The sequence below is a fragment of the Neolamprologus brichardi genome, chromosome 16 (assembly GCF_056152115.1).
Source record: "Neolamprologus brichardi isolate AB-2024 chromosome 16, ASM5615211v1, whole genome shotgun sequence".
NCBI classification, from domain to species: domain Eukaryota; kingdom Metazoa; phylum Chordata; class Actinopteri; order Cichliformes; family Cichlidae; genus Neolamprologus; species Neolamprologus brichardi.
Genome location: NC_142119.1, coordinates 17,339,630 through 17,359,051, shown reverse-complemented (window position 1 = coordinate 17,359,051; position 19,422 = coordinate 17,339,630). Strand labels below are relative to the sequence as shown.

Below are 19,422 nucleotides of genomic sequence, written 5' to 3'. Positions count from 1 at the left end.
TAACCTTTTTGGAGGTACCGAACCCCACCAGTTTCATATGCGCATTCACTGAACCCCTCTTTAGTGAAAAATAAAATAAGATTTTTTTCAAATTCAAGACATACATATGTTTTTTACTGGTGCACAAAATGAGCCGTGCATGTCACGGCGGAGGCTCTGCCGAACCCCTGAGACCAACTCACCGAACCCCTAGGGTTCGATCGAACCCAGGTTAAGAACCACTGATCTATACCTACAAGAAATCACAGTCTATTTTTACCAAGAAGTGCAGATGACCTTTGGTGCTTTCTGGAGTGGATTTAGCTGGTAGGTTCAAGTATCCAACCAAACTGGGCAGTTCCACTTTTACTGGTTTAACCACTCAGATCCAGTTCTAGTGTTAGACTGCTCTAATTTGCTTAGTTAGTTAGGTTCCAGTTTTAGGCCATTCCAAAGTGGTAGGTGGTAAGTCTTCTGTGTAAGTCTTGGCAATTCAGAGTATTTGCCATTTTACAGCCATTTTGGTCACACCTCTGGGGCGTTATATGGGTAGTTATTTTTAAAGGCCAGAGAATCATATCTTTAATTTTTGTATTTACAAGAAAAACAATGTCTTTGCTGCAAATGGCAAGCATATCTAACCACCACAGGGAGCATATGTATCCTGCCACCACAGAGTTTAAACAGTTCTGAACCTGTGCTGTGCACATGCATCAGTGCAGCAACACAGTTGGCTCAACTGTTGATTGGACGTTTTGGTGACGGGGCAGAAATGTTACAAAATTCCCTCATAGATTTCTATTTCTCTTTATCTCATGATTTCTCTGGTTACAATTTCAGTGTCAGACTAAGTGACTAAGTGACTTTCCGTCAGTCACTTTTATATTAGGCGCCAGTCTAAATTGGTCAGTGTTATTATAAGACAGGTGCAAACCTGCCAGCTCCAGTTTGAAGCGTCTCAACTTGTCAGCTTTTTGTTGCTTGTCCCACTTTGCAAAGTTGCACGCTGCGAATGGAAATAGTTTATTTAAAGAATCTTGTAAGGAAACTTTTTGCGTGTTTGTTTACAGCTAGTACCGCATCACCAACAGCCTGAAATAAAGCTGACTGGCTCATTAGTTTGCTGTTGGCCAGTTTTCATGCTGGTTTATGAAGTGTTTCCATGGGAGTGCAGTAGCAGATGTTTAGATCAGTATTTTTAGCAGCTTCTTAGAACAGCAACTTAGTGTAAGGGAGAAGGGTTACTGTGTGTGTGTTGTAACCAGATCTCAGAGGACAGAAGGACAGAATTAAGACCACTCTCTCAACACCCTGTTCATCATACTCACACATACTGAAAAATATCTTCAATTCATACCAATCATGAGTGGTCTACACCAGAGGCTAACAAGTAACTGAATTCAGCAGGTACAGTCACAACATAAAGCCAACATATATTTGCATCAGGAAACATTAAGGCTAGAAAAATAGTCAGCCAGCTTAAGATACAGGATTTGTAAAGGCTTAAAGGGTCCTCAAAAAGTCCTCCAGGATGTCAAAAGGGTCCTTGAAGAAGGTTAAGCCATCCTTGAGTAGTTTCAGGGAGGTCATAAAGAGGTTTCTTTTGTCCTTTAGGGACTTTCACCGTTTCTTTAGTATGACTAGAGGACTGCAAGATCTCTATTGTCCCAGAATTCAGGAGATGTCACATCTCAAAAAACCAAAAAATCAAGTAAAAATAGACTTTAATGCTAATGAGATCACTGAAAAGAGAAAGGTGCTGGTTGAGGTTGAGGAGGAAGAGTGTTTAGGCTTTCTTGAAGTGGTTTCTGTGGTTCAGCTTGTTTTTAATGTTTTTTTAAAAAAAAAAAAAAGTTTCTCAAGCATTTTTTCACATGGCATCGGTGGTGTTTGAAGAGGCTCCAGTGGTTCTCCTGAGTGTTTTTAAGTAACCTTAACATCGTGGCTTTATTACATGTTAATAGGCTTTTTAAATTGGCTGAACTTATCATCAAGGTGGTCTCAGTGGTGCTTAAACAAGCTCTGAAGGCATTATAGCGGCGCATCTGAAGGAGCTCCAGTATGACGCAGTAGGTTAACAAATATTTTGGTTGTTGTAGTAATGACGGTCTGCAGGACTTCTTTTTTTGTAACCGATCCACCAAGCTGACACAATAGGCCACATTTAAAAATAGACACTAATGTGTATTTACTATCATAAATAACCTCCCGGATCCAGATCGTGATCTGAGCCGTTACTGCCCACCTTCACATTCGATTACAACACCGTCTCATGTTGTTCTGAACTTAATAATCAGCTGTAGTTATAAATACAGACACTGACTCACAGTGCTGCTATATGCGGATAAACTTAGAGAGTCAGCAGCCTGGCACACAGCTCTTCCACAGCTAGCCTAATGTTACACACACACACACACACACACACACACACACACACACACACACACACACACACACACACACACACACACACACAATTTTACAGTATTTAAAGTCTGGGTTGAGCTATAGTGAATTTTTTGTTTGTTTGTTCTGAATAAGATTAATACATTGTGACTGGTTTAATGTGTTGTGGATCACAGTCAGTTACAGCTCATCAGAATAGATTATAATAGGTCTTAAAATAGAGTTGTATTTCTATATTTTATTTCTAATCTTTTATAATGGTACAATTAGAGTTCATGTAGAGTGGATGTAAATGGGTTATAGTGCTCACATGAATGCATTAGAAGTCATAAAGAGTTGGCCAGACTGTTATTTAAAATGGGATATAATCAGGTTTACCTTCATTACATCACACTGGACATATGCACTAAACCAACATGACCAGAAACCTCCTCCAACTCCTCTTCTTCCACCGCCTCCCCCTCCTTCATCAGGCCTGATTCAGATGGCATCAGCGTTTCCACCCACACCCTGTGGTTACAAAAGATTTCACTGCAGGGCTTTGACATGCTGTAACTTTAAACATACACAGAATAATATGCTTCTCTGCATCAGGTAACTAGCATGAACTAGCAGCAGCAGGTGGATTCAAACATCTTCAACTGTTTTCCTAAAATTGCTCACATGTAACCGCCCTCCAAATAATCCACTGCTAATAATTCTTGGCAGATTTAGAGTACTCAAGTTTTGTTTGTTGAAGAAATGTTTTGTAATAGTTGTGTATAGTGTGATGTGGTCAGCTTGGATTCTGCGTGAGCTCGGTTAGTGTACTTCCTGCCTTTTGAAAGTTTACATGTCTTTCTGGCCGAGTGGCAGCAGGACACGTGGACTCATTATGTGAGCCAATCGTTCATCCTCTCTTCGCTTTGTCTTTCTGTATTATTGCCTCTGTCTGCCCCGAGCAGCTGCAGCTCCATATGTTCTGTATCCATATGTTAGGTACTGTTAAGCAGATCTGCTCAGGTTTCCAGGTCGTAACTCCAGAGATATCAAAGATGGGCTCCCTTTGTTTGCTCTTCAGAGAATATGCCAAGAAGTGTGTCTTTCTCTTTAACAGGCACAGCTTTAGATATATTTCCTGATCCTTACAGATGGTTAATTTGACAAAACGCTATTTATGAAATCATTATTCAACAAATTTTTGGATAATTTAATTTCACCTTGATAAAGTGTCAACAGACTAATGACAAAACAGCTGAGGAATCATTATTAAAACTCAATATTGGCCAATATTTTTAGCCAAAAGGGACCAAACTAAATCCATAACATCATAAAATGGCTCACCCGTTTTATGTAGCGTGAATACGAGTCAACCAGGGTTTTTTTCTGGATTCATTTCTAGATGTTTTCAGTATGGAAAAATATAAGTATATCCTTATTTTTGCATTGTGGTGTGACTGTAGCAACTCTGTGAAGTGAAATTTGGGTCAATATAAGTTTCAGCTTCATCCTTAAAGCAGAAACTCTGCCCTGCAAACCTTTGTGTTGTTGGTATGTTTGTTTGAATTGTGTGAAAACAAGGGTATTAGAAATCAATTATTTAAACTCTGTGTCTGTTCCCAGGAAGTGGGAGTGGTGCAGTGGGCGGAGCGTTGCCAGGTCTCATAGGTGCCACTGGTCCTTCAGTCATGATGAAACCCTTTCTGCCGTTTCCTGTTGAGACAACGTCACCAGTTGGACTTTTCCCAAACTTCAACACGGTAGGTGTGTGTGTGGTAGCGACAGGTGAGCGTGTGTCAATAGATTGAACAAAAAAATCTTTCATGGTGTCATCAGTACTCAGGTTGAAACAAGCTCGTGACCTCTGACCTCTGTGCGTCTCACTCAGATGGACCCGGTGCAGAAGGCTGTCATCAACCACACCTTTGGTGTTACCATGGTACCTAAAAAGAAACAGGTCATCTCCTGTACTGTCTGCCAGCTGAGGTTCAACTCTGATGTAAGTGTGTGTGTGTGTGTGTGTGTGTGTGTGTGTGTGTGTGTGTGTGTGTGTGTGTGTGTGTGTGTGTGTGTGTGTGCATGTTTTGTTTCTGGTCGATATACAAGATATAAATATAAATGAAGTGTTTGCTTATTAATACATTTACAAGTTTGCTAGAAAAAGTTAGCACTGTGTCTTAGAAATGTTTGCTCATTAGCACCTAAAGCCTGTGAAACTGAATTAGTTTTGCAATCATAAATATAATTCAGCACATCTAAAATTAACATTTGCCATGCAAGCTAATCTGAGCTTGCTGTTAACAACCGCATTTCAGTCCTGCGTTTTTATGGGATGAAAATGAACAGTAACAAAAAACTGCCGTTTATTGTCTGACTTTTAAATTTTCACTGGCGTTACTGTGGATGGAAGTTTATTCTCAAGCAGTTTATAGTTAGTCTTGCTGAAAAGGAGGGTCCTACCACTAGAGAGATGAAGTCTTTTCTTTTTTCTTTTTTTTTTTGTATAATTTTGTGAGGTGCTCCTGGAAAAGAACAGGTGCATATGCTCAGGTGTAACACCTCCCCTTCCACACCCTAATGACACAGATCTGCGTAAACGACACTCTGCCCATTCACAGACGACTGCTGTGCGGTAACGAGCTGCCTCATTAGGAACATGCCAGTCAAACATCACTTATTCATGAGCTGGTGAAATTATTCATGAGTGAACATGAAAACAGGAATCACGGCTCAGAGAAGTAAGAGAGGAGCGTGAGCTCAGTCTAACGGGCTGTGTAAAAATTGAGTCATCTAGACGGTCACATGGGAACACTGTTCATCCAGGGGTTTGTTACAGAGTGCTCACACACTCTTACTCTGTGTGGTGACACACAACATAAACAATATTTACAGTGCAGAGATCATCTGTTTACCTGGACTCGTCACAAGAGCGCTCACATCCCAACACAGGGACTCTCACCCTCCTCTCATGCAAGCTTTCTACTTCATATTTTACACCTTTTGCCATAATTTAATATGTTCCGTACTTTGTTTATGACTTACTAAAGTTTTCCACACTATGGAAACATTACCCTTCCTGTTGCAGTGTGAATACCCAGAAAACGAGGACTCGCATTCATCTGATTGGCCAAAACACCACGTTACTGGATGATGTTTCACTGTTGGGAAAAGCTGAGCATGATGAAAAAAATAGCTATGGCAATTTTTTGTTAACCTTCCTGCTGCACAGATGCTCCGGCTTTATTCAGAGAACGAGGGGGCTGCACATTTTTCACGCATCGCCAGCCCAAAAGTAGCCTCAAGTCCATCTCCTATGGATTTAACATTATATGTAAAGTCCTGTTTTAATCAGTCCAGCTGTGTACACAGGTGGCCCAGAGGCCTGGATTTAATGTGTGCTATATGTAGGTCTGTAAATAAAACATAAATGTAATTTCATGCTTCAAGCCTATTGTCCTTGTTTTGATGTGTGAGATTCCAGCAATTGTGCTCTGAGCTTTTCCAAAACACAGGTGTCCTATAGCGTGCATGAATGCCTGCAGCTCCAGAGCTGCTGTGCTGCTGCTGCTTTGCTAGCATGCTTTGCTATGCCTTCTATGGTTCAACAACTACCCTGAATTACTAAAGGGAGATTAGCCATAGAGACCAAACTGTTTGTATGCTGTAAACATGTTTATGTCTTCTGTAAGGTGAGCACCTTACAGAAGAGATAAAGCAATGTACAGGGTTCATTGTTATAGCTGCTCTGAAGTGGCTTTTCCAGTCACTGACTGCAGTCTCTGGCCCTTTCACATTGGTTTTATTTTGGAGGATGCTGAATGGCTCAAATACAAAACTTAAACTTTTCTATTTCTACATCTCAGTCTCAGGCTGAGGCTCATTACAGAGGAAGTCGTCACGCAAAGAAGCTCAAGTCTCAGGAGAACAAAGCCAAGGCTAAGCTGTCAAATTCTGCAGAAACCAATGGGAGCGTCTGTAATCCTGCTGGCCCCGCCCCTCTTGTCTCAGCTGTCCCCGTCCCTCTTGTCTCAGCTAACAGCAGCACTAATCAACACACAGGTTCATTTTTATCCAGTAATAACACTGATGTGAATTATGTTACTGCTGATGTTTTTTTCAGATATTGTTTCATTTTTGTTCATTTTCCTTCTACTCTTCTCCCTTCAGATTTCTTATCCAGAACCGCAGACACTCCGTCTCCTGTCAAATCTTTCCTCCTCCCCTCTACCTCCCCTCTCTCTTCCTCCTCCCCCTCTTCTAGTAGAGCAGGCAGTGAGCCTCCTCCATCCAGCCCCCCATCGGGACTCCCAGCTCCAGGCCTCTCTTCCTCTTCGTCGTCCTCTTCTTCCAAAGTGTCTTCCGCTTCCGCTCCCGCTCCTGTCACCACCTTGTCTTGCCCTGCTCCCCTTCCACCTGCACCCTCCCAGGATGCTTCACCTTCAGTGGAGTCAGAAGAGGAGAAGGCAAAAAAGCTGCTGTATTGTTCTCTTTGTAAAGTTGCGGTCAACTCGCTCTCTCAGCTGGAGGCGCATAATGCAGGTGAGGAGAGATATGCACCTTTGATTTTATATGATCTCCATTAGCATTAGCATGCAAAAACAAAAGCTTCTGTGGCATCTAGTTCTTTGTTACACCTTCATTTACAAAATATTGAATGTATGAAAATTGTCGGTTCTGGAGAATGTTAGGTTGCTGTAATTTAAATTGAAGTTAAAGGACAGAAGGACTGATTCATCTTTAGCACAGTACAGGAAATATGTACAAAAGTGGCCTGTAGAGTCTCTTGGCTCTTGGTTTCTTTGAGCATTGCACAGTCTGACCTTGGGCTGGATTTGCTGAAATGTCCACTCCTGAATAAAATCTCTCAGTGTACGATGGGGGATTTCACATTATTTGGTAAATATCCTTATAATTCTTCCCGGATTAATGGGCTGATAGTCCCTGATGGTAATCTCTTTTCTCCTGAGCATTTTGTTACTCATCGTCTTAATTCCCGTGTACGTATTAAAGATGTACATATTTTTGACTTTATTTGCATTTCGGCTTTGTTTTTGTTAAATAAATGTTGATATTGTGTAACATGTGACATGTTGTAGCTCATCTGTGGTTTTATTTACCTAATTTCAAGACCTGCCAAGTGTCAGCTCATGTTTATTATCTCCTGACATGTGAAACCCTTGAATTGACAGAGTGTCTTTTTACCATGGCTGTAAATCAGTGAGGACAGGTCCAACTACAATATCGGCTGAGCAGTTCTGCTTATTATTTACAGTGCTAAAATAGAGTAAGCATCAGGTGATTAAACTAAAATAATACAAAATATGTCTGTTGTGCATCTCAGCATAGCGCTTCAACTAATGTTACCATCTGTAAATACCAGCAATCAAGTGATTAAATCAACCGGAGAATTTTCCTGGATGGAGATTACAAATGCAGTTCTCACGAGGCCTTGTCCTGTGTTTACTTTAAGTCAGACCCAAAAAACCCCAAAAGAGATTCACATAAAACCAAGTTTTCTTTTGAAAGCTGCGGGAAGCTCACTCGAACATATGCTGGTTTTTTCACTCTTCATATCTCTGAATCTATAAATTAGGTGGACAGTTCAATTGCTGGTAGTTATTTTACTTCCTCACAGAAACATACCAGGGTATATACACAGTTTCACATTTAGCTATATAGCTATAAACACATTTAGAAAGAGGAGAATTTGGATTAATGACACTGAAAGGTGGAAGGAAGGTGTCCCTTAATCTCCCTCAGCAGCTCTGTGCTGCCCCTGCTTGGAGATCTTTGGTATCTACTTTTACTCCTGTGACATTAAAAGATATTCAAAAAACAAATGCTGTGCTTCATGCATGAAATACACACAAGCATTAAACTTATTAAACTTGTTCATAATCCAATATGGCCAAAAGGATTTGTGGAAATCCTGGAATACATCAACAGGGAGAGCTTTCAGCACAGTTTCTGCATTTCTGTTTCCACATTATGATAATCACACATGAATATTTATCCTCAGCAAGTCTTTTCTGGTTGATTTTTATAGAAAGCTTTTGTAACCATGAAGATAAAGATCAGTGTAAAAGCAGACGATGTGTACAGGTTTTATTTTGATGAAATTAAAAAAACAGACCCATCTTTAAAAATATTTTTATAACTACCTTTCATGTTTCTTGAGTTTGTTTTCCTTTGCTTTCAGGTTCAAAACATAAAACAATGCTGGAGGCTCGTAGTGGCGCTGGGCCGATCAAAGCCTACCCTCGACCTGGAGCAAAGCTGAAGAACGGCAGCAGCTCGGGACTGAAGGGCTCCGGCCTGCAGAACAAAACCTTCCACTGCCAGATCTGCGATGTCCATGTCAACTCTGAGATCCAGCTTAAACAGGTAGAAACTCACAGCAGGTTCACAAATGTCTAAAGGAAGGCAGCTACAGGATTGTCAGACTGTTCATATACACTCAAATATTTGCTACACAATACTAAGATTCAGTAAAACCAGCAATTCACCTCAGTATTGCTGTCACTGAACAGAAGTGATCGTCGTCATATTGGACTCCTTTCACAAGGTTTTACAGCATCCTGCAGAGTAAATAGACACATGTTGACATCTGAGGTAAACAGTGGACTGACAGCCTACACTCACTACAGATGAACTGTGGCCAGAGTTTTGTCATGCAGAGGCCACCGTAGCTAGGATAATGCACTTAAATTGTGAGGGATAAGAAAATCAAAGTCAACTGACTCTAAGCTGCACACCCTAGTGGTGTGATTTTACATACTGTACCTTTAATGTAGTTTCAGTTTATGTTTAAAGTTTAAAGTAAAAACAGTCTTCTCACAGTTACAACTGGAAAATTAATGTTTATTCATTTTATTTAGATTTTTAACCCCTGGAAAGGCCTTTTGCTGTACATTAACCGACTAATGTGTTTAACAACTCTTTACCTGAAATGACAAATGAACTTACACTAGTGAACTACATACGGTTGCTTTTAGTTTGTGAATCATTGTGAAATCTTGATCCTTAATTTCATTCAGGTTCTTCTGTTCTTGTGCAGTTTATAGTCTCGGTTGCTGTTGGTCTTGTCTGCCCTCAGATTTCACTGTGACAGTGTTTGTTGTTGTTGCAGCACATCTCCAGCAGGAGGCACAAGGACAGAGTGGCAGGAAAACCCAGCAAACCCAAGTACAGTCCTTACAACAAACAGCAGCGCGGCTCACTCACTGTGAGTGTCTCTTTACCTCCCTTCCTCTAATTAAGTATTATTATTTACTTTTGTCTTCATTCTGGGGTTTTTTTCATCGATGTCTCTTTGTTTCCTCTCCTCTTCTCTTCTCCATGTTTGCTCAGAAGGAGCTGGTGAAGCCTGCGCTCTCACCTTCATTCCTCTCCACTCCTTTTGCTCCACCATCTTCTCCGCTCACCCCCTCTCTATCACTCCCTCCATCCTCTCTGTCCTCTTCCCCCCTCCTCACACCCACATCCTCCCCCCTCACACCTGCAATCTCTATCCACCCTCGCCCTCCGTCCTCTTCCCCCCTTTTCACAGCCTCCTTCCTCCGTCCAGCACCTGGACCAATCAGAGCGAGCCAAGGATCGATTCTCTTCACGCCGTACTGATGCCAGCAGAAGCGGGAAGTCATACCAGCGAACTTTGACCTCTGACATGCTTTTTGTTGCCACTACGGAGACATGGGAGACATCGCATTAAGACTGCAGGGATTCAAACTTGCAACCTCCCCACTAAGAAAGTTGTGAACTGACTCTTGCTGACCAGAAGAGGAGATGTACGTTTAAATAATCCTGAACCTGGATGAACAAAAAAACATAATAAAAAATAACAAAAGAGCTCTTTCATTGAGACATGTGAAGTTCCTGGAAACCAAAAAATACAGAAGTTGCTCAACATTGTTTAGAAAGCACTAAGTGACCGTAGAGACCTGCAAAATCTAAAACAGAAGGCCCACCTTAGAGAAAGCCAAGTCTAGAACAAATATCCGTTTTTAGCAGCCTGCATTGGCCAAAAAAATAGGCTTTTAATGTATTTTGATTTGTCAGAGCTGACAAGACACTGAATCTAAAGACAACCCAGAACCTGCTCCCAAACTCTAACCAACACAGGTAATAGTACTGTTACTGATTTTTTGGGGGTAGGTTTTGAGGAAGTTTGGACGTTTTGATGAGGCCAGACACTAAAGCTGATGGGAACATTTTGCTCGAGATCCCAGCTCGGGTTCTCCCTCAGAGGTTGAAGAGGATTGGAGGAGCTGTTTTATCACCTGCTCGAGGAGCTTAGCAGCACAAATAAGACGTCAGAAACTCAGCAGACGTCGTCTATCGTGACCTAACACTACTGCAGCTGTCAACGTGATCTCACTCAGACGCTACTCTCATGTTTCACATATACATAATTCCTGGAGCACGGTGGCACGGTGGTTAGCACTGTTGCCGCACAGCAAGAAGGTCCTGAGTTCAATTCCACCATCAGGCCGGGGTCTTTCTGTGTGGAGTTTGCATGTTCTCCCCGTGTTTGCGTGGGTTCCCTCCGGGTACTCCGGCTTCCTCCCACCGTCCAAAGACATGCATCTTGTGGGGATAGGTTAATTGGATAATCCAAATTGCCACTAGGTGTGAATGTGTGAGTGAATGTGAGTGCGAATGGTTGTCTGTCCCTGTGTTGGCCCTGCGACAGACTGGCGACCTGTCCACGGTTTACCCCGCCTCTCGCCCTATGACAGCTGGGATAGGCTCCAGCGCCCCCCGCGACCCTGAAAAGGATAAGCGGAAGCGAATGGATGGATGGGTAATTCCTGAAGAAAGTTGAAGGATGGAGTACACAGCATTTTGTACTTATTGTCAACAAATCACATGAAAATACTAAAACCAGCCATGTTTGTTCATCTCTAAAAGCAGTTAGACGTCCTGACGTGCAGCTCCGAAACCTACATGGTTTACAATAAAACCTATATGGTTTTATTTATTAGTGGGGACACGGTGGTGTGAACTGTTTGGTTGAACAGGCGGCCTGTTTTCAGCCTCTGCGATTGTTTGACCTACTGATCTGTTTGGTGATGTCATTAAAACCTTATTATTTGGTTACTGATGTATAAAAACTTGACCAAAAAGTTCACTTTCCTCCTTAAAAAAGGGCAGAAATAAATAAAATAGCTTTTTATTCACCTGTTTTTAAGTTCTAATATCTCCCTGCATCCAAACTGCCAGGCAAGTATGCAATTCAATTTGTAAAATGTTTCTGTTTTTGCCCCAAAACAATGACATTTTGATACACGTGAGCTACGTAAATACTAAAATCAGCTTTAAAATCCTTAAAAAGTGTAAAACGTCTGCAACTGGTGACATGACCTGACACAGCACTACAGCACATCCTGCTCTGTGTCCTCAGTGGCGGCTACAGCTTCACCAAGTTGCACTAAAGCAGATATATTCTTTAGTGGAAACATGAAAAGCAGTTTAAACCAGACAGCCTCTCGGATCAACATTGACACATAACCGTTAATGGTTATCCAAAGGTTTGCTCGTCATTGTCTCCGACTGTGTTTTCTGCTTTCTGTGTGACTAATGTGTGACTAGTGTCCCCGTGTCCTGTCCACCTGTCTCCGCTGCCTGTTGAAAAATGATTTTGGACTCTGGATGGAGAAAAGGACCTTCTGTCTGATTCTTTTGTTTTATTGAACCTTCCTGCTGTCACTGAACTTTCTGGAGTTTGAAGCATCTGAGCAGAACTTTTCTGAAAGCTGAAGAGTTGGAGAGACGTTTTAAAACATTACTAGACAATTCCACAACCTGCAACTAAGCTCACGGACTCTCAATCGATAAAACAAACTTTTACCTACCGCTTTAATTAATGCTTCTCTGGTTATTTTTGTGGTCTAATTATTTATTTTACATTGTGTGTTGTATATATTTACCTAAAGCTTTTTCTTGATTTTTCAATAACTGCTTAAATTAAGACTTTTGGTCCATTTAGCACTCTGGTCCAGGGATGGTTATCTCAAGGTGCGCAATGAACCCATTAGCTTTTAAAGCTTTCTTTGGCCTTCATATTACCTTTTTTCTTCATCACTCAAAGGTCCACTTCTTGGCTGTTTTCTGAATCTTCAGCTACATCTCAGAGCTTTGGGTGAATTGAGGTGTGTTTTTGTGTTTTTCACTTGTTCTTTATAGTCCAGCTCTGTTACCCAGGATAATAAAAATAGACTTGATCTAGGAGCAGAGAAAGATCTGTGTTGTCAAACCCGTTGAGTGTGTGAATACACGCCAGCATCGCAGGATATTTATCCAGTCTTCCAAGAACAACAGGAAAGTGAAAATTATGCCATCCAGAAAAACTCAAATGTTTTTTTGGCCACAAAACCTTGAGTAAAAATCCGACTTTACCCCGGCTCGCTTAATATGTAATACACAGAGGGGCCTGTTTTCTTGGCTTTTAACTTGTTCTACGTGCTTCGTTACTTATTCAGTTTTAATGAGTAACAATAGTCAAATCCTGTGTTTAAATTAACCGTTGCTGAATTTCTGTGCTGCCTGGTAAACAAAGAAGAATAACATTCAGAATGACGTTCGTTTGTTTTCTTTTTTCTTTGTTGACGGGGTGGTTATTTATCTTGTTTTGGTGCAAAGCTTCCAGGCTCGATGAAAAAATGATCAATTTAAAGTACACTTTTCATCTTGTGTATGTTTCCTACATTTACATTATGTTGTTGTAATGTCTGGGTGCTACAGTGCTGTCGCATTTGCTGATTTATGTAAGCATTAATCGATTTTTTATTTTGTTTAATTTAATTAAATTTTCCGTTTCAGTCATTCAGCTCATGTGATGAAGCTTTAAGGAGATGTGGTTGAAGGATGTGGACAAAAGCATTTAAGAGGGCCTTTGAGGAAGCATTATCACACAAACTGTTCACAGGGTCCCAGATGAACTTTTAATGCTTTAATATGTTTGTTTTTCTGTCCAACACACTGAGCACTGGAGCCTCTAGAGGGCAGTAGCAGGACTTTTGGCTGTCAGTCTGATGTACTGCTAGCAGATAGCTTCTTTTAGCACTTTTAACCTTCAGGTTATTGTTTTCACAGTTGCACTGGAAACCAGAAAAAATGTTCATGTTACTAATGATGTCATGGTGTCACCTCATCAAACTGTATAACAAATACTCTGATGTAACGCAATGTCACAGGAAAGCAGTCAGATACTGTGTAGACAGCTCTACCTGAGGAACACATGCCCGCTCAGGTAAAAGGCAGCATGTGATTGGTCAGATTAACACTGGTGTCAGTCTTAATGACTTTGGAGTTAAAGGATGGGTTCATATTTTATTTGCAGCCAGTACGGACAACATTATCAACTACATTGAGCAATGACTCACAGACATGTGAGTGCTGTGTTACAGTAGACTTGAGGAAATGTGAACCTATCCTTTAATGGTAAAAGTGGTCTACTACTGGATAAATGTGCTCATTTTCTTAAAACTTTACATTAATTTCTTCTACAGGGTTATTGGGTGATGTAAACATCAGAAGCGCAGCATGTGGTGGCCTTCACATGATAGCCTGGTGGCAGCATTGTCTGTGTCCTCTATGCTTTGTTGGGAACTCTTCCATAACTTCACCTTCTTGAGCTAGTCTTGGCTGCTGTAGCTCCTCATTGGCTTTCTTTAGTCCTTTGACCTTCAAGTTAGTCTTTTGTAGGAAATTCCACATGGATGTTGCCCACAGCAGCTGACTTTAGTCTAGAAATGAGGACGCACACTATACTTTGGAAATGGCCTCAACAACCAGACACTGGAACCTGGCTTCTTGCAGTTCATGGGAAGTTTTTGTACATCTAGATAGGTTAGAGTGTGATCCCTATGAGGTCTGAATTCTTGTCTGTCAGTCAGAAGCTTGAAGTCAGAAGTGGAGGGCAGTGGAAAACTAGCTTTGACCCTCTAGAAGTCTGTTTATGGTGTCTGTGAGGACCTTATCATCCCACCACCTGCGGCGCTTTTTGACATCCAGTTAAGATGTTGCTCAGGCTACATGAGCCTAACTGACACCGCTTGCAGGATGCATCATCTTCCTTGTCTCAGGCAATAAAGCTGCTTGGGATTGGAAAGAGGTTAGTCACAGCACACATAAGGAAGTCCAGCATGCCCTGCTCACAGCCCCAGAGCTCCTTCCAGGACCGCAATGGCTCTACTGCTTCAAACCTATCCTCATATTGCATTGGGTGTTAACACCTACTGATTATATGTGTTAGTCTTCTTTTTAAACTCTCAGCAGCATGAGTTGCCTCTTGACTTTGGCTTTGTTAGACCTGACCAATGATTTTCTAGTGTTTCAAATGTTCTTCTGCCTCCCTCACTGCTTGAAATAGTAGTGATTATTAAAGGATGGTTTCTTTCTCTTTGGTTTTTGGAGGTTATCTCTGGTTTCATATACTTTAAATTTAAATTTAGCACATTTAGAAATGATCAATAGCTAACACGAGCACATTTACAGCATTGGTGTAAATGTCACTACGCTGTTTTTATGTAAATACTTTTGTTGCCATGGCAAGAAAAAAGCACACCAGGCCTCACAGCTAAAAGACTGTATCAGAAAGAGAAACACGAGCAGAAAAAGTCAGTAACCCTCACATTTGGAAAACGTCATCGTCAATATTGAATTTTCCGTGTTTTCAAGTGGTCAGTATTTTAAATGTCTTCCTGCCTCTTCCTGAAGAACTTGAAGCCTCTCAGTCTTCCAGTAACAAACAAACAGTTTATTTGTGTGTGTGTGTGTGTGTGTGTGTGTGTGTGTGTTTTCTATGCAGTAACTGATCTCACAGCTCAGTAACTTACTTCAGTTCTTGTGTGTCAAATCTGTGTTAATGATGGCTGTCTGACTCTTTTACATCAAATCAGCTGTTCTCAACTTCCTGTCCCATGATGTCATCGGGGTGCAATATTGTACGGATCAGATGCTGCTTTTCTCAGCACTTAAGGCTTGGTAGACTTTACATTCGGGGGCCTGTAGTTGCAACACTGGTATGAATTAAACAGGGATGCACTGTTTAAATGGTGAGTGTGTTTGTGTTTGAGTGTGTGTGCATTCTTGGAATAAATGTTGACTATTTGCTTTGAACAAAAGAGCTCATTTACATGAACATCAATGTCATGCAAACAGTGAAGTAAATTAAATGTTTAAAGGAGCGGTTCACCCAAACTACTACACACAGGGCTTCTTCTTTTTCTTTTTAAGCATCTCATATATTTGAGATAACTACAAAACATAGTTTGGTGTAGTGTTATATGTGTTATTTGTCAATTTTCGCCAAATATATTTTAAAAACGCATTCAGGTTTGAAAGTGGGAAGGAAAAACTGGTGACACACACGGTTCAGCTTCAATACATTTAGCCAGCCATCTTCATTCAAATCCTTCAGGGTTGACCTTGAATGGAAATGTTTTAAGTGCGTTAAAATCAGCTTAGAGATGAATGTGAAAGATGTCTCCCTTTATATTCCAGTCTTCCTGCTTTAGAGAACCCTTGTCAGCTTCTTTTTTTTAACTAAAATTGTTTATTATGATGTGAATATGCAAATTATATTATGCAACATTTCTCTTATTTTATTCCTGTAAAAAAAATTGTTTTCATTAAAAACTGCTGTATGTCCTGCATCAGCCGTGTTTATTCTTTAGGAAGTAAAAGAAGACTTTGATGAAGAAACGCTGTTTCTTTTGGCACGTAAACTCAGCGTCAGGTGAATGAAGTCAGGACATCATCCTTTTTTTTTCTTTTTTTTTTTTTTCTTTTTAACCTGTCCCGTTTGGCTCTTTTGCCATCAGAATTATTGTCTAAAGGCGAAGAAAGATGCCCAACGGATTTTCTTTACCAAATTGACCATCCCAGCTTTGCCGTAATGGTCCATTTGATTCACCTTTTATTCTTTATTTTATTTTCACTTGCTGAATACGGGACAGACTTGACTGGGGGAAAGAAAAGGGAGAAAGAAAGAGGGAAAGAAAAACAGTTGAGAAGAGGGACGGGGGAGAAGGGCAAAAAACAAAAACCAACAGAATAAGCAGAAAAAAAATACATATATCGATCACCTGGATCACCTGTTGAGAAAGAAAAAAGAAAACAAGCAGAAGAAAATGAGAGTAATAGAATAAACAACATCACAATGATATATGGGAATATGACAGTAAATACTAAATATTAAACATTATTGTGCAGCACGTAAGATCGACAGCACAGTGTGCTTTGAGGTAGGAGCCAAAAAGGGTGTAGTTTGTGTGTGTGATCACCCGTGTGTACACCTGTGAGCATGGACGCGCTTATTTTCTTAAAAGGTTCCTTCATGTAATGATCTGCTGGAGGGTGTGGGGGGCCACTGCCCCGTCCTCCAGGGCATGAAGCAGGTATGGAGGAAATCAAAACTCCAGACATCCAGAGGCCCCCAGAACACAAGAGACCAAGGAAGACCAACAGAGGGGCAGCCGTGCCACTGTCCCAGAAAGAGCCGAGGAGAGTCCCAGATGAGGGGTCACCCAGCAGCCACGGAGCAGAAGCCAGGGGGGGTTGCAGTGACGTGCCCGTGAGCCCCGCCGGCAGCCAGCTGTGTCTGAGTGACCGAGCCCCAGGCCGAGAGGCCGGGGGGACCCCACCTCCGAAGTGGCCCAAGCGAGCCCCAGGCTCCAGGCCCCGATAAGCAGCCGCCAAGGAGTGAGCCGGCGTGTACCTGGACGCCCACCCCCGGACACAAAGAACCACCAACGCACCGATGCCTGAGGGAGTCCGCCCCCGGCAGGGGAGGTAATGGGGGGAGATAGGCCTCTAAACCTTGGAGGGCCTGAGATGTCCTCAGAGAGATGGCGTCTGATACCCAACCTGACATATATACACAGACATACAGGCACACACAGATACAAACATCCATTCCCACCCTCATGCTCTCATATGCACTTACTCCACACTCAACCAACGTGGAGACAGACATAAAGAGACGCTGTACACACAATCACACTCCCTAAGCGTACTCTACGAACCGGGTCTAGGTACCCTTGCCCCTGGAGGGGGGAACTGCACCCAGACCCAGGTTGTGTTACCCTTTTCCCTGCAGTGGGGAGAAGCAGACCGCCCCGACTCCGCAGCAGCAGGGAGGCCCCACATTCCGGACCCCAGTCGGACGGCCAACTCCTCCTCCTAGCCCCCCTGCTCCAGCAGACCGCAGAGAACGAGGGTGAGAGAAGACTCCTAACCTCCCTCCACCCGCTCATTGTAGTGTTGATGTATGTGTGTTCTAAGGTGCCTTTAAAACCCAGGAGGGCATGGAGCTACCTGCCAGAGAGCAGCAGGTAAGCGCATAGCCCCTCCTGCTAGCCCTCAATGTCTACGTGTATTTAAAATTGAGAGGTGGGCAACAACGCCAGGGGTGAGGTGTACACCCTGATGGTAATTGGTATTCCGTGTAACGTGCCCACCCCCAAGATCCTATATGTATGTGTAATGAGAGTGTGAGTAATGTGAATGTCTAAGTTGTGGGATAAAATTGAGGCAGAGGCAGCCAGAAGGGGACAGAGGGGGGGGTTACCTCCTCTGCACCCTGGTGACACACCCCTACTCCAAGGCCCTGCATGTGTGGGTGGTTGTGGTGGAGCGGGAAGAGGGAGGCAGCTGGAGATGGGGAGGGAAGGAAGGGAGGGGCAAGTGACCCCTCCCTGGGGCCAGCTCCCCCGCTGACCCCAGTAGGCACCCCCATACCCCGCGGTCCGCCAGGGAGGGGGGGCCCAGGCCCATCCGAACCGGGGCCCAGTGCAGCGGCGCCGCCCGGCCCCACAGAGCCCGGGGCAGTCCACCCAACCCCACCACAGAGAAAACTGCGCCCACCCCATCATCCACTCATCTTCCAGACTACATAAGACAATAGACGCCCAGGCTGAGATCTTCCTCCACCTCTCCTGTATCTCCCCCTCTTGCAGAGAGAGTTCCTGAGAGAGGAAAGCTCCTGCAAGATGTGACAACCCCCCCCCCCCCCCCCCCCCCACCACCACCAGTTGAAGAGCCCCCCAGGTGGCTCGATGCACCGGTGGCACCCCGCGCCAGGGCCGGGCCCCCATACACCCACCCGCCCACAACCCCGGCAACACACCAACCAGGACCCAGGCCCCCGAGGCCCGGCCAGGACCCCAGGCCAGAGCCGGAGCGCCCCCAGAACCTCACGCCCGTCCCGGACCCACCCAGGGGCAGCCAGGCTACCAGGTCAGTAACCCCCGTCCGTCAGCACAGACCCTCCCCTAGCCCCGCTGCACGTAGCCACGGGGAAACCGCCACCTAAGAGCCAACAGAGCCCCTAATTGGCCATGGCCGCTACCCCGGGTTGAGCCCCCCAAGGAAGATGCTCCCGGGGAACCCCCTGACGCCCTAAGCCTGACCCTACCCCCACACCAATCACAACAGTGAAGGCGAGACCATAATATGACCCCCCACCCCCACTAGGTGATGGAAATGATCAGAGGAGCCCAGAGCGATTGATCTGATGTGGTGGCAGAGGCTGTATCAAGACTAATGTAATCTAATAGATAATTTCTATATTGGTTAGAATTAAGATTGTTTTTATTTTTCCAGTTCATGAGGACTGTTTTCTTGGCTATGCATAGGGCAGTGAAAACCATATGGGCTATATTCTTTTCTGAAGTGACATTATCTAAGCTGCCCAACAAACACACCAAGGGGGAAGTTGGAATGTTACATTTCAGACACTTTGATAAGTCTTCACATAATAAACCGCTCCTTTAAACTTCACGTTTAACGGAGCGGTTCACCCAAACTACTACACACAGGGCTTCTTCTTTTTCTTTTTAAGCATCTCATATATTTGAGATAACTACAAAACATAGTTTGGTGTAGTGTTATATGTGTTATTTGTCAATTTTCGCCAAATATATTTTAAAAACGCATTCAGGTTTGAAAGTGGGAAGGAAAAACTGGTGACACACACGGTTCAGCTTCAATACATTTAGCCAGCCATCTTCATTCAAATCCTTCAGGGTTGACCTTGAATGGAAATGTTTTAAG

The 19,422-nt window shown here is 43.0% G+C and overlaps 1 protein-coding gene across 2 annotated transcripts in view; it reads left to right on the top strand.

Annotated features, from left to right (window-relative positions):
* znf385b (zinc finger protein 385B) overlaps positions 1-10,210 on the top strand; it is a 57,132-nt gene extending 46,922 nt beyond the window's left edge. Inside the window, exons 5-11 of one of the 2 annotated variants that reach the window (XM_006788123.2) lie at positions 3,988-4,124; positions 4,253-4,363; positions 6,228-6,423; positions 6,532-6,903; positions 8,564-8,748; positions 9,494-9,589; positions 9,718-10,210. In XM_006788123.2, coding sequence (XP_006788186.2) covers positions 3,988-4,124; positions 4,253-4,363; positions 6,228-6,423; positions 6,532-6,903; positions 8,564-8,748; positions 9,494-9,589; positions 9,718-9,984 — 1,364 coding nt within the window. In that variant the 3' untranslated portion in view covers positions 9,985-10,210. Of the gene's footprint in view, positions 1-3,987; positions 4,125-4,252; positions 4,364-6,227; positions 6,424-6,531; positions 6,904-8,563; positions 8,749-9,493; positions 9,590-9,714 lie in introns of both variants that reach the window. The other variant, XM_006788121.2, reaches the window with a different exon arrangement.
* The last annotated feature ends 9,212 nt before the right edge of the window (positions 10,211-19,422 follow it).